The sequence below is a fragment of the Podarcis melisellensis genome (genome assembly GCF_964234715.1).
Source record: "Podarcis melisellensis genome assembly, chromosome: 12".
NCBI lineage: Eukaryota > Metazoa > Chordata > Lepidosauria > Squamata > Lacertidae > Podarcis > Podarcis melisellensis.
The window spans coordinates 31836753-31849657 of NC_138544.1; the positions used below are offsets into that span (position 1 = coordinate 31836753).

The window sequence follows — 12905 nt, forward strand, 5'->3', positions numbered from 1 at the left end:
TTTAAACACATTTGATTCAGAGCCTTCCAATATGCCAAGGGCAAATGTGTGTGACAATTAATATTTAGTTTCTCGTGAGAAAACAGAACAAGTAATATCACTGTAAATATTGTTCACCAGAGTTCACTCTTGATCTAAAAAGTCACCTGATAGTTTCTCATAAAACCCTATAACATCAAGAACTGTGACAATGTATTTATATTTGGAAAAAAGAAAGAGGGTGAGAAGGTAGATGTACTGTCATAGTCAACTTTAATGTAAAACTTCAAAGAACACACATTTAGGTCACAAGAAACTGGATGCTTTTTCCCTTACCCTTTATTAACATACAAACTATATAGTGCTTCCACCAAGGCCTGAGATTAGCAAGATTAAAGATGCCTGTTGCTGTATTAAAAAAAATACTGTGAAAACAAAAGACAAAACAGATCTTTTAAGCTTTCCGCTCTCCGCCTGCTCCTACAGTCACACAGCGACTGAAAAAGAGGCTGTCGGTCTAACTTCCTAACAGGTTATTACCAAACTCTTTGGTGATGATAGGAAGGAAACTGGGCTTCATCTTGCAACAACATACATGTGCTGTATATTTCATTGCTTTTCTTAGGTACTTTTCACTGAGGCCTTTTTTATTATTTCCCAAATTTCTTCCACAAAAGTAGTAGCGGAGAGAGTATAAATTGCTGCTGCAGCAGCTGCAGTCTTAATCTTTTCAGTTCCTGAAGAGGGGCAAGTAGGCTTTCTTAGAACAGGCTTGCATAAAGGTACTTCCACTGAACTGAAAGCACAGAGCTAAGAATATTGAGTGGGTCTCTTGCCTTTGGGGTCCCTCTTTGTATTGCAGGTTCATTCTCTCTGAAAGCAGCACTCGCACAGTTCCAGGGCTACTGTAATGTAACACTACTGGAGGCTTCTAAGCTATGCAGCATCTGAAGACAAGCGAATGCACTGCCTGCCCACCTTCAAACTAAATTTACCTGCCAATGGGCCTAAACCAGAGGGTACTAAGAAAGGCTTCGATTAGATACATGACTTAAAAACTATTGCTTCTTTCTTTCTTTTTCTTTCTTTCTCTTTTTTGTTTTTGTTTTTTTTTCTACAAAACCTCATAGCCGCTTTAAGAGATTTTTTTAAAGTTCAGATGCAAAATACCCACTGTACAAATAAAACAAAGTTCACCTATCATTGCTTGTCAAAAACCCGAGATATTTTTTTTTTTTGCAACCAGCATATGAATGGAACATTTCCTCCAAAAGAGAAACTAAACATTAATTAAGACTCCTAAAATGGTAACAGTAGCATTTCACGTCCTTATAACTCGCCAATGCAAACGCGTGAGGAAATTCCCACCCACCCCCTCTGAAACCTGGGGGGAGGGGGGGAATGAATTTGCTGAAATTAAACGAAAACATTCTTGCCTTAGAGCCTCTCTCACACACACGTCATGGAATGTTTCTTATGTGCAGCCTAAAACTGAACACTTTATTCACAACAGCTTAACAGTCATTAACTGTGCAAACACCTGAAACTTTAAAATGCCACAATTTACACGCTGAAACGATGGCAAATGCAACAGTTTAGTTTTTTGTTTTACTTGTAACCACATGACAATGTGATGCAGCACACCACAGATCTGCTGGTTCTCCTCATGTTCACCCATGTCCAGGGTTCGTATCCCCCTAGATCTGAATGCACTTTTTCCAAGAAAGTGGAATGTAATGAGGAAATATTAATGCATAAAATAAGGAAAGGCAGAAGAGTGATGATCCCTCTTTAGCTTTTTAGCTGTAAAATATTTTATATCCCAATATGATATACATTCCAAGTTACCTGAGTTTAGACTTCGAGAGAAGTACCTGAAGCTAGGCCATATAGGGTGGGGACACTGTGCAACTGTTGTGGCCATTTTTTTTTTTTTTGCATTGTATGTATTACAGAAGTTCAAAACATAAATACCTGGATAAATTGTAAACATAATCCTGAAGTACAGTATTTTCCATAGAATACAACAAAGCAAGACATTTTCTATTTAGACAGGCAACCTTTGTTTGATATAGAGCTTATTTATACTGTAGAATTTGAAACAGAACACAGGACAAAGTACTAATCTGGTCAAACATTCTATGAAATGCATAGTCTCCACTTAAAATGCTTAATGATACACAGATTCTGCAAGCATTCTGCTCCCCCCCCCCTGCAAACTCACACACAAACACAAAAATGCTGAATGCATTTTTGTCCCTGCCAAGAACAGTGCTGAAATGCAGAAAGATGCTGATAAGTAGCTTTGTTTTGTTCCAGAAAAGTGCCACTCATGCAGTTGAGTTTTAGACCGTCCCTCTGCCTTTGCTCATCTAGATTATCATCTAGATTATCACATAATTTTGAGGAGAGGAGTGTTCTTCGGACTGCAGATCTTGCAAAAGCTGTGGTGGCTGCTGCTGGGATGGCTGTTGTACTAAAACCTCTGTAGGGTCCATTGTGCTGGTGTCGTCTGACAGAGAGGAGAAAGAGACCCGAGATGAAAGCTGCTCAACAGTCAGAGTACTCAAAGCTGTGCTTTGACCAGAGTTTGGAGAGCTTTTGAGCATCAGGTCAGAAGCAGGTAGTAAAGGGCCCAGAAGTTTTACAGGACAGAAAGCTGATCCGGTTGGGATGAAATTAACCTTGTTTTTGTCAGGACATGAAAAGAGAGGGGCTGAGACAGGCTGACGAGTCCTAAAACAAAGGGGTTGAAAAAGAAATTAAAGTTACATACTTGAACATTTGCAGATAACTTAGCATGGGTTGGCAGTTTTGTATGTTGCTAGAATGTGAGTGACAAGAAATGGGATTATTTGACAAATGGGCAAACATCTTCCATATTGGTAGTCAGCTGACTGATCCACAGCAATAAACAATATACATGCAAAAAGCAACCAGAGAGGTAAGACTTTTCCACAATTCCCTTCCCTAAAGGATTCAGATGCACAAACCATATCATCAGAAATCAATCAATGTGCCATTTATCAATAGAAAACTCACTGTAGCAAACACACGTGAAATGATAGCACAATGTCCTTTTTTCTTTATCTCTATTTTGTCCAGCAAGGCATCTACATTCACTTTAGAATCCTCTATTAATGATCCGGAAGCATTTTTTACCAGCATCTGGTTTCAGCTATTTTCCCAAGCAATATGTCTATGCCGTCCTAGTCTAAATTAGTCCCATGCTATTTCCTTGTAGAGCAAAACAGGAGATAAAACTGGCCAAACTTTAAGATATTCCTGCATGTATGTACTTACATACATACTGTGTTCTCTCCCCCACTCCCCAAAATGCATAGCTCAATTAAAAAGACCAAAACTCAAATGCTACCAAAATAACTCTGGTCACGGCTGTTATTCACAGCTTCAAAGGCTAAAAAAATAAAGCTGAACTGGTATCATTATAAAGACAGCTTTACTCATGCTGGAAAATACTTTTTAGAACACTGAAGAAACCATAGCTCTGCTTGCATTTCCTCCTCGGTTGTGCTTTTATACATCTGGGTCATGTGGTCAAGAACAAATAGGTTGCATTCCCGGCCCCGCCCCCCGCAAGCTGACAGGAACACTTCAACTTCTTGCCTGTGCAAAATTGGCAAGAGTGGTTTGCTCCTGAAAGAAGAAGAAGAAGGGAAAAAACCCTCATCAGCTGGAGTAGTTTATTCATCTGCAGTTGAAAAGGTCCAGTAAAAAGGTTTCCTGCATTTGCAGATCCAGCTGATATAAAAGGCATTACTTACGACATTTCCTCAAAGACCTTCACTCGCTCACATCCCTCTGGGGGCTCTCGTTTGAACATGTAGCTGTTGTTGGGTTTAGGAGAGGAGGCATACTTGGGCAACGGTGAGCTACTCCCACTGTCTGAAAATTTAAAGCAGTTGTATTACTAGGGATTGAGAGTGCTTTTTAATTAAATTTGATTTCCAAACACCATGGCTTTTGCACAACTTCACTGTTAATGCCAGTTTGTTTCAAGTCACAAAGCTTCTTTTATTGCAGGCTATATCCAACACTCTGGTAGAGCACATTTCTTCTGAATAAAAGCTTTAGAGGAGCAGTAATCTACCATACAGCAGCACATAATGGGAGGATCTTTTTATCCAGAATGTTACAGACTGAATAAAGCAGAGCTGTAATCCTGGAAACAAATAAGTTCTTTATTATGCATTTCAAAAATGTAAATGATCAGGGCAACATGTACAGCATATGCAAAGAAGGGCAAGTGGTTAATGATAACGTAAAGTTCCGTTGTGTCTTGTCAAAGCATAAACACAATAATTGGAAAGTGCTCGTAAGCAGCTTTTGAAATATGAAGGCATTAAAAATATTGTCCACAGTAATGTCACCCACAGAAAAGACCAAAAAGGAAACAAAACCAAGGGCATATATAATGCAGATGCTGATCTTCAATCTGCTGTGTATGTGAGCTTTGGAACACAGGAAAGGGCTATTCTTTCTCTGCATCCCTGCTTTTCATGGCTGACACATTGGTACAGCTGTTCCTGGTAACCCTTCTTTCACCTTGGAATACCATTTATCACAACAGCAGAAACCTACGAAGAGCTCGGGCGCCATTCTACCTCCTAAAATTCACCACTGGACTTACATGAGCCAAGCTGGACAGCACTCCTACATTCCTAAATGTCCTGCATATGTTTTTCAGACAAAGACCCAAAACATTTACACTTTTTTAAGATCAAAAGGCTGAAACAGGCACCTCTCAGAGCCTTTTTACTTTTTTCTGTATCTTGTGGTTATAAAGTCCTGAACTCACCAAAAGCTCAAATTTGTTCATAGACTGTAGTAATGGAACAGGGCTTTTTTAATTTTTAAAAAAGAGTTGCGAAGGAGTAGGCAACACTTAGCCTGCTAGAATATATATAAAATTATTATAAAGCTGAGGACTCATGATTTCAAGAAATAATAGTTGGAATGGGGACTTTCCAGGTATCCTGATGGAATGGCGGCTGCTAGGTGAGAAAGGGCCGTAGAGATTGGTCTCTTTCTCATCCTAGGATACATGGCCACGTAAACAACATCAGCACTATCTAGGGGAATACAGGACTGCATTCCCTCTATGGAACTATGAGTAAGTATTCCAAAACAAGTAGGAGTGTGAGGAACTGCCAACAACAACTTTATAAAGTTCCCTGAAAGCTAGTAGTAAAAGCCATAAAAGGATAAATACAAGTTCTAAATGCTGCTGTTGTTTTTTGAAAAGTTGAGTGTCATTTCTCTTGTTGTTTCCCTCCCCCCCCCCCTTAAAATGTCTTCCTCTGTGGTTTCGAAATCAAAGTTTGCTCTGAGTAGACCCACAAAAATATCAGAATTGGATGGTTCACTGGAATTTGCTGGTAATAACTTTTTACCTATACAGCTCAATTAAATCATTCTAACATAATCCAGTGACCAATTACACTGGGTAAAGACTATGAAATGTCCACGGGCTCATTTATATATCCTTCAGTTCCCTAACCATATATAGCACACAAACTTCCCTCCTTTCTTTCTTGTGTGTATTCAACCCTGTATGTTCCCTGAGCCCCCCCTTCAAGCATTCAAAATTTAATTTTTCACATAAAGCTAGTCCTAAAAAAACTAACCCTGGAGGAACCTCAGAGTAGTGAGCAAAGTTTTCACTAACTTAAGAGGCGCTGTGCTCAATAGATGGCTAACAAACAGTGTCAAAGGCTGGTTGTTTTTTAATTTTTACTTATCAGAACTGAAATTTAATTTAAAAATTCAGAAAGTAAAGGCTGAAAACCAGTATCTTTCTTTGTGGAGCAAGGTCTCAAAACTGAACCCTCCAGCTGTAAATAGCACATGGGGTCACCAAACTGAATTCTAATCACTGGCACCCTGTGGAGCTGGCACTTCTAATGCAATAAAACTGCTTCTAATCACAAGGCCAGCCGGGCCCTTCCTCACCTCCCCTTCTCCACACACACAACAGGTGCCATTAACATTTTCTCCACCCCCTGCTGTGCAAGATCACTCTCCCATCCCAAAGCAGACCATGGGTTCCCTTTGCAGACTTTATGTTCATTTTCTTTTGAAAATTTCAACCTATTTAAGCAGCTCTTTATAGAAATGTAAAGTAAACAGCTGATCTGATCCAAAGAGCGGCAGTGGAGCCTGTGGTCAAAGCGCAGACTTAGACAGAAAAGAAAAGATGCTTTAGAAATGTAAAGCAGGTCTGTGTCTGGCCAGCAGGTTAGCTCTCCCCATGCTTGATCAATTATTAACTTCCATTTTTTATTCAGAAACACAGTCAGGTCCAGCTTAAAGCTGATTTACGACTGAAAAGTATAATGGAAATTTAGCTGGAGAAGAAAACAAGCCCTACGACAGGGAACAACAGAGCACGGAACCTTTGGGCATTATTTTAAATGCCTTTTTAGCATAAGACATTCAAACTTGAAATGGTCTCCTTCCAAAACACTGATACAGTACATTAATCAACTGCTTAGGTTGAACCATCACAGAAGAGCCCTAAAATAAGAGGTGGCAGATGGCTTGAACAGAGATTAAACTGCCAAAGGTGGGATTCACATTAGTAGTTTGGGAACTTCAACTCTAGAACGCGAAGTGGGGGAAATATTCAACAATAAAAGGAATTGCCAGCTCTGTTATGCAAACAAGTTGTGAACTACCACTAAATGTGGTACCAAATATGCTTTTCCGGTACAGTAGGACAGGATCAAATTATAATCACTAACAATGATTAGTCTGGCTTTCTTCCTAATAAAAAAGTATTTTAAAACATGTATTTCTGATAATCAATATTATAATGTGATTGTGTACTCCAATACACATTTCTGCAGCTTCCTAACCGACAGTACAATGCCAACCTAGATCAATCTACTTTAGTAATTTCCCCATGTTTCTATGAAGTTGCGAATTCTGCATATGTGGTACAAATACCTATGACTGAATAAACAAACTTGGCAACTGTTTTCCACAAATGAAAGATTGCCAGTGTTGGTGGCCTGATAGAATAGGTTAGATAGGAAAGGTGTAACAATTGACATCCTCCCACCATCTTAATTAAAACAGAGCCAGTGATTTTCAACAGTTAAAACAAAGCAGAAAGTACAGTTGGCCATACTTCTTTAACAATTGCTCAGAGATTTAAGAACACTTCATCCAGAAAGCTTCCTGGAACTAGCACATAATACTGTCTGGATTGATAGCAACAAACTTTCTCTTCTGAAAAAATAGATTATCTGTTTAAGTTAACTGGAAAACGTAGTGTTCTGCAGTACCTTGTTTACATTTCGCAATATCACAATGCATTGGGGGAAAATCACACATGGTCTAGAATACAAACCAAAATGATTATTTTATTCAATGCTCCATTATTTTTCTGTACTTAATTAAGCACACAACACAGTTGATGGGGCAAATGTACTTTTTAAGGGACCACTGAACTAGTGAGCAATCTGCACAGCCTTTTATCAAACTGTGCCTTGTTCCAGAGGTACCTGCTAACAGGTAACCATCTGTGAAAATAAGTATCAGATTCATCCTAAGGTAGCATGCACAGCAATTAAAGTTGTAACCACATCAGAGACTGGCTAACCCAAAAATACAGATCTCCAATGATCTAAACTGGGACCAGTGCAGATTATCTGGAGTGAGAGGTGAGGAAGGAGGTAGCTCAGTTAGTGGGCAATAACCAATTATTCAAGGTGGGGAGAACAAAAGAGGGGTACCGAAGGCTCAAAAATGAACTCTCCAGACTCGCTGATTGGGCATAAAAATGGTGAATGGAGTTGAATGTTAGTGTAAAATGAAGCACATCTGGGCAAAACATCCTAATTTCACATACATCCTGATGCAGTTTGAGCTGGTGGTGACTGGCCAGGAAAAGGATCTTGAGTTCATGGTGTATTTTTATTTATTATTATTACACAATTCTGGTCATCACACTTCAGAAAGGACATTGGAGAGAGAGGGAAAGGGTAACAAAAATTGTCAAGAGTCAGTTCTATACAAGGAAATGTTACGGCTTTTCCGTTATCAGGACAAAGAGAAGTACTTTTTCACCTAACACAGTTGAACCATGGAATTTGCTATTGCAAGTTGTGGAGATAGCCACCAACATGCAGCTTTAAAAGGGGATGAGACAAATGCATGGAGGGTAAGGTGATGGCCACTAGTTATGATGACTATATGCTACCTCCAAGAACAGAAACACCATGCCTCTGAATACCAGTTGCTATGGAACAAACAGGGGTGTGCTATTGTGTTAATGTGGTGTTTATGGGCTACCCATAGGTATCTGGTAGGCTGCTGTGCAAAATAGCAGACTGGACTAGACAGGCTTCTGTTCTGATCCAACACTGCTCTTCATATGTTCTTAAAACTGTTGATAAAATCAGCCATTATCAGATAACCCAAGATAATGAAAATTGTGGCAGCTCTGCCTACCGAAAAGAGTTTTGTGAATCCTTCAAGACTTCTCTCTCTCTCTCTCTCTCTCTCTCTCTTAGAAAGAGTAGATGTGAATGCTAATTTTCAGGCATTCTGCTCTAGAGCATTCCCAAAGCTGGATCTGTGCAGGTGTAGATACCATGAAGAACTGTGACCTTCAATCGAATGCACTTATCACATCAACTCCAAAAGAACTCTTATCTGTGTTCACCATTTCAGACGTCATTAAGTAAGAGAAGCCCTCTCTGTAAAACCAAATGCTGACATTGCTGAAACATATCTTAATGGCTACAGGCAAAATGCACAGACATGGACTTAAAGTTCTGCAGAATATTATTTTTTCCCCCCAACTAACAAATGTTAATCATTCAACAAGCATTTGAATGAGGTCTGTGAGCATGAAACTAAGGAAACCTACCAGAATTTTCTAGAGGTGATTTAGCCTAGTACCTCTGGGTTTGGTGGGCTGAATGCTTGAGTTTTAGCTATACAAAGGGCAACATCGAATTTGGAAAAAGGGCTGGGGTATGTAAGATCTGTGGTGGCAAAGAGCTAATATAGTGGTAGACAGCATGGTGCCCTCCACATTTCTTTTTATTACAATTGCCATCATCCCTGATCACTGGCCATGCTGGCTGAGGCTAATAGGAGCTGTAGTCCAAAACGCAGAGAGGATACCTCGTTGGCTAACCCAATTTCTAGTATGTGAAAGTGACAATAATGGACTTTACTTTTTGCTGCTAAGTATTAGTACTGCTGTGCCTTTCTTCTTCATTAATTAGAATGTGTTGTGAACTGCAGAATCATTTAATTACATTTATTTTATTATCATAATTAGAATGCTTTCCCTTCTAAGGTTTATTTGTTTGCTTGTTTCCTTTGAATACCAGTTGAAAGGATGGTTGACCATCCAAAAATTTACTGGTTGTTAGTGTCTAGACTGGGTGCTTAGATGTAGATAGCTATATATTATAGACTGTTTATCTATTGATTTGTTTTTTATCTGTCCTTGTTTTATTGTATGAGTATTTGTGAATGTCTGGTAGTTTTACATTATTTTATTGCACCTAGCATTGATTGCTCATGATGAAGGGTGGGATAGAATATTTTTTAAAAAATAAAATAAAATTCAAAGTGAGATCATGATCTTTACTTAGTTTACCATGAAGCATATATCCAAAAGGCAGGCCAGGCTATAAATCTCTCCTCCATATGTTTTTGGACTTCAACTCCCATCAGCTCCAACTAACAGTCAATGGTCATGGATAATGGGAATTGTAGTTCCAACATCTGGAGGACACCTTGTGTAAGTCACAATCCCTAGGCTTTTTTCTTTCTTTCTCCCATTTCAAGAATGTCTGGTCCCTTCATGGAAAAATATTGTGTCTGGCTCCAACTGAGTAAAGAAACTAGAGCCAAGACAGCAAAATCACATGTGGGGGTTGAGGAAGTGTCCATGCATTGTAATCCTCATGAAAGAGAGAAAATGGATGGGGAGATTATCAGGCAGGGCTACAGATGGGAAAGAAAGTTAAAGAAAGAAAAACATGAGGCATGTGAGGAAATGCTTTAATTGTAAATGATGTGCACAAATATGAAAAAATAAAGGTAGAATGTGGCCAGGCCACTAACAATACAGAAACAGAAATTAGCATGAAAGATGGAAAACAAAAGAAGAAAGAGCTGGAGCACTCTAAAAATAATTGGGAAAAGGATGGAAGATACAAGGCGTTTTTTGTTTTTGTACAATACTTAAATGGAGAACTCCCCTTCTGCTGTTTTAAAAATTTGTAAACCGAGAGACTTCATTATTTTATTCTTAATTTAAAACAGCTCATGTTGACCAGGAGGCCTACACCTAGTGTTAAAAATACATGCACATATTCAATCCTACAACCTACATTAATTCCACAAACCAAGCAAAATAATGATCCCAAGGCATGGTCTGAAAGCACATGGTGCATCAACTTTGCTGAGACTAAGCAGCCAGGAGCCTGGTCAGTGTGCAAATGGAAAACCAGCTGGAAATGTCCCACGTGTCCTTCAGCTCCATGGAGGAAAAGGGGTATATAAGATAAACAGACACATGTATTTGCAGATTGTGCATAATCTGTTCTACTCCTGATAGTTATAAAGTGAACCAAGCAGCTTTGCAGAAAACTGAAACCACTCCCCACTCCTTGTGGTTTCTGCACTGTCACCAAGCATTGGCCATACACTTCTAAGCTTCTGTTTGCAGCCACTAAGGGCTAAAACTGTAGGTCTAAAAAAAAGGAGACCGAAAACCAAGAATCTAATCATGCTGAATTCTGGGTTCACCACCAACACTTATGCTTGAGTAGAATTGCAAAATTCAAAAAACCATTGACTTTGCCAAAAACTGAGAACGCTGCCAGACTTTTAAGGCTGCAAAATGCTATATTCACTTTTCTAGGAATCAATTCCTACTGGACTCAATGGGGCTTACTTTGAGTAGACATGCATAGGATTACTCTGTTAAATACACACAGTGAAACATGACCAGCATTGATTTCATTCCCACAAGTCATTCTGTTGCCATAGTATTTTGTACACTAGACTCAAATATATTATTGTCTTCCCAATTTACCCTTTAAATGACCAATAACAGTGATACCGCAACCACAAACTCTGGATTCACCAATAATTGTCACACTATTTTATAAAATATTCACTTCATGCTTTTCCTTAACTTTTCATACTATAGCTTTCATAAAGAATTAAGCTCATTTGCTGTGTCCTTCTGACATTTATGGAAGATGTTTGTGAAACTGCACAAACAAAAGGGAAAACAAATGTAAACAAGCAAAAACAATTATGAGCAGTCTTCAGTTCACACCAACACAACAAAATAAAATGAAATCAAAAATCTGATTTAAGCACAATGACAGTACAGCAGAACAAAAGCAAGCCATGAACCAATTATTCAAATAGACTCTCACCTTTGTCACGGTCATACAGCATGTCTTCTGTGGAGCAAGGACTCCCATCCTGAGACTCAGGAGGACAAAAAGGAGAAATGCATGGGGAATGGCTGCTGCAGCTGCTGCTGCGCTCTTGCACAGAAGGTGTTTGTGTATCGATGCTACGCGTACTGCTGCTACGATAGTGAGCAGGTAAGGGAGCTCGTCGGCCATCAGGAATATCCAAGGGCTGCAGCAAAAACAACATTCTTAAAAGGCACAGTGAAAACTCCTGCCCCAGAGTGAAGTCTGGGACCTGGAGGGCACTTTGACCTGTGCTAATTTCTTTCAAGCCAGAAATGACCTTGGGAGAGGGAGGGAAGTCAGCTTCTTACAAAAGGAGGCAAGTGACACAATGGCATACTGTTCATCAACTCATTTAGTGCAAGAGACTGCATGAAAATTCTAGTCACTTGAACGTGCAGCTATATCCTTAAATAAACATCAAGGCTAGATACACTTCAGCCATTAGGCCACATGCTGATATTTATGCTTACTAAACAAATGGTTTGGCATTATTTAATAGTAACCATATTAAAGGGACGTGGGTGGCGCTGTCGTCTAAACCACAGAGCCTAAGGCTTGCCGATCAGAAGGTCAGCGGTTCGAATCCCTGTTGCTCAGTCCCTGCTCCTGCCAACCTAGCAGTTTGAAAGCACGGCAAAGTGCAAGTAGATAAATAGGAACGTGACGGGACCTAACGGCCAGGGGTCCCTTTACATTTTTATACTAAAGGAAACAAGAACAAGACATTTTGCAATTTCAAAAGAGACAGGAAATGTCACACAGCTTAGGACTATCCCTATTACAATTAAAGACAATTAAAATTCTCCCCCCCCCCAACAACATCGAGAGAGGAAAAACCCCACAAACACTAATTTTAAAGCACAGTCCCCTGGGATCTTGTCATAAAGGGCAGGCAGCAGTAATTTAAGGGGTCAACTCAGACTTCATTTTTTCCATGAACTAGTTTCTCTTTTCTTAAGAGAAGAGTTTATTATTGCTTTCAGGGTAGAAAGTGTTGAAAGAAAGCAGTGAAGCTCTTCCATGCTTTCTACAAAACAGTTATGCAGTCTTTTTTCCCTTACAACTTACATTTTCACTGGGAATCTTTCTAAAAAGAAATATCAAACTTTATGATGGTCTCACCATAGGCATGTCATTCATTAGAAGTGAATTACTGACAGCCTATTCATACCACTGTTCAGCTACCATCTCATCAGCCTTGATTAACATAGCAAGTAATTCTTTCAAACACAGTAAATAAGTTGATTAAAAAGAAGTACACAGATTAAATTGTGATTTGCAAAGTTAGAGGCATCACATTGCAAAGAAAATACTGACAAAAGAGAAGAGTGATGCAAAAATACTGACTCTGCCTTAAGATCACAGCAATTTTTGCTTTCCTGGAAAGCTGTAATGAAGAAAATTCTAATACACTGATGTGCACTCCCTTTGAGAGAA

General features: G+C 39.2%; 1 protein-coding gene across 3 annotated transcripts in view; it reads right to left on the bottom strand.

Annotated features, from left to right (window-relative positions):
• Positions 1-233: 233 nt before the first annotated feature.
• Positions 234-12905, bottom strand: part of GLCCI1 (glucocorticoid induced 1) — a 40420-nt gene continuing 27748 nt past the window's right edge. For 2 of the 3 annotated variants that reach the window (XM_081930918.1, XM_081930917.1), the window contains 3 exons: positions 11421-11631; positions 3765-3885; positions 234-2715 (listed from right to left, as the gene is read on the bottom strand). In XM_081930918.1, the coding sequence (XP_081787044.1) occupies positions 2364-2715; positions 3765-3885; positions 11421-11631 (684 nt within the window). In that variant the 3' untranslated portion in view covers positions 234-2363. The remainder of the gene's footprint in view (positions 2716-3764; positions 3886-11420; positions 11632-12905) is intronic. The other variant, XM_081930919.1, reaches the window with a different exon arrangement.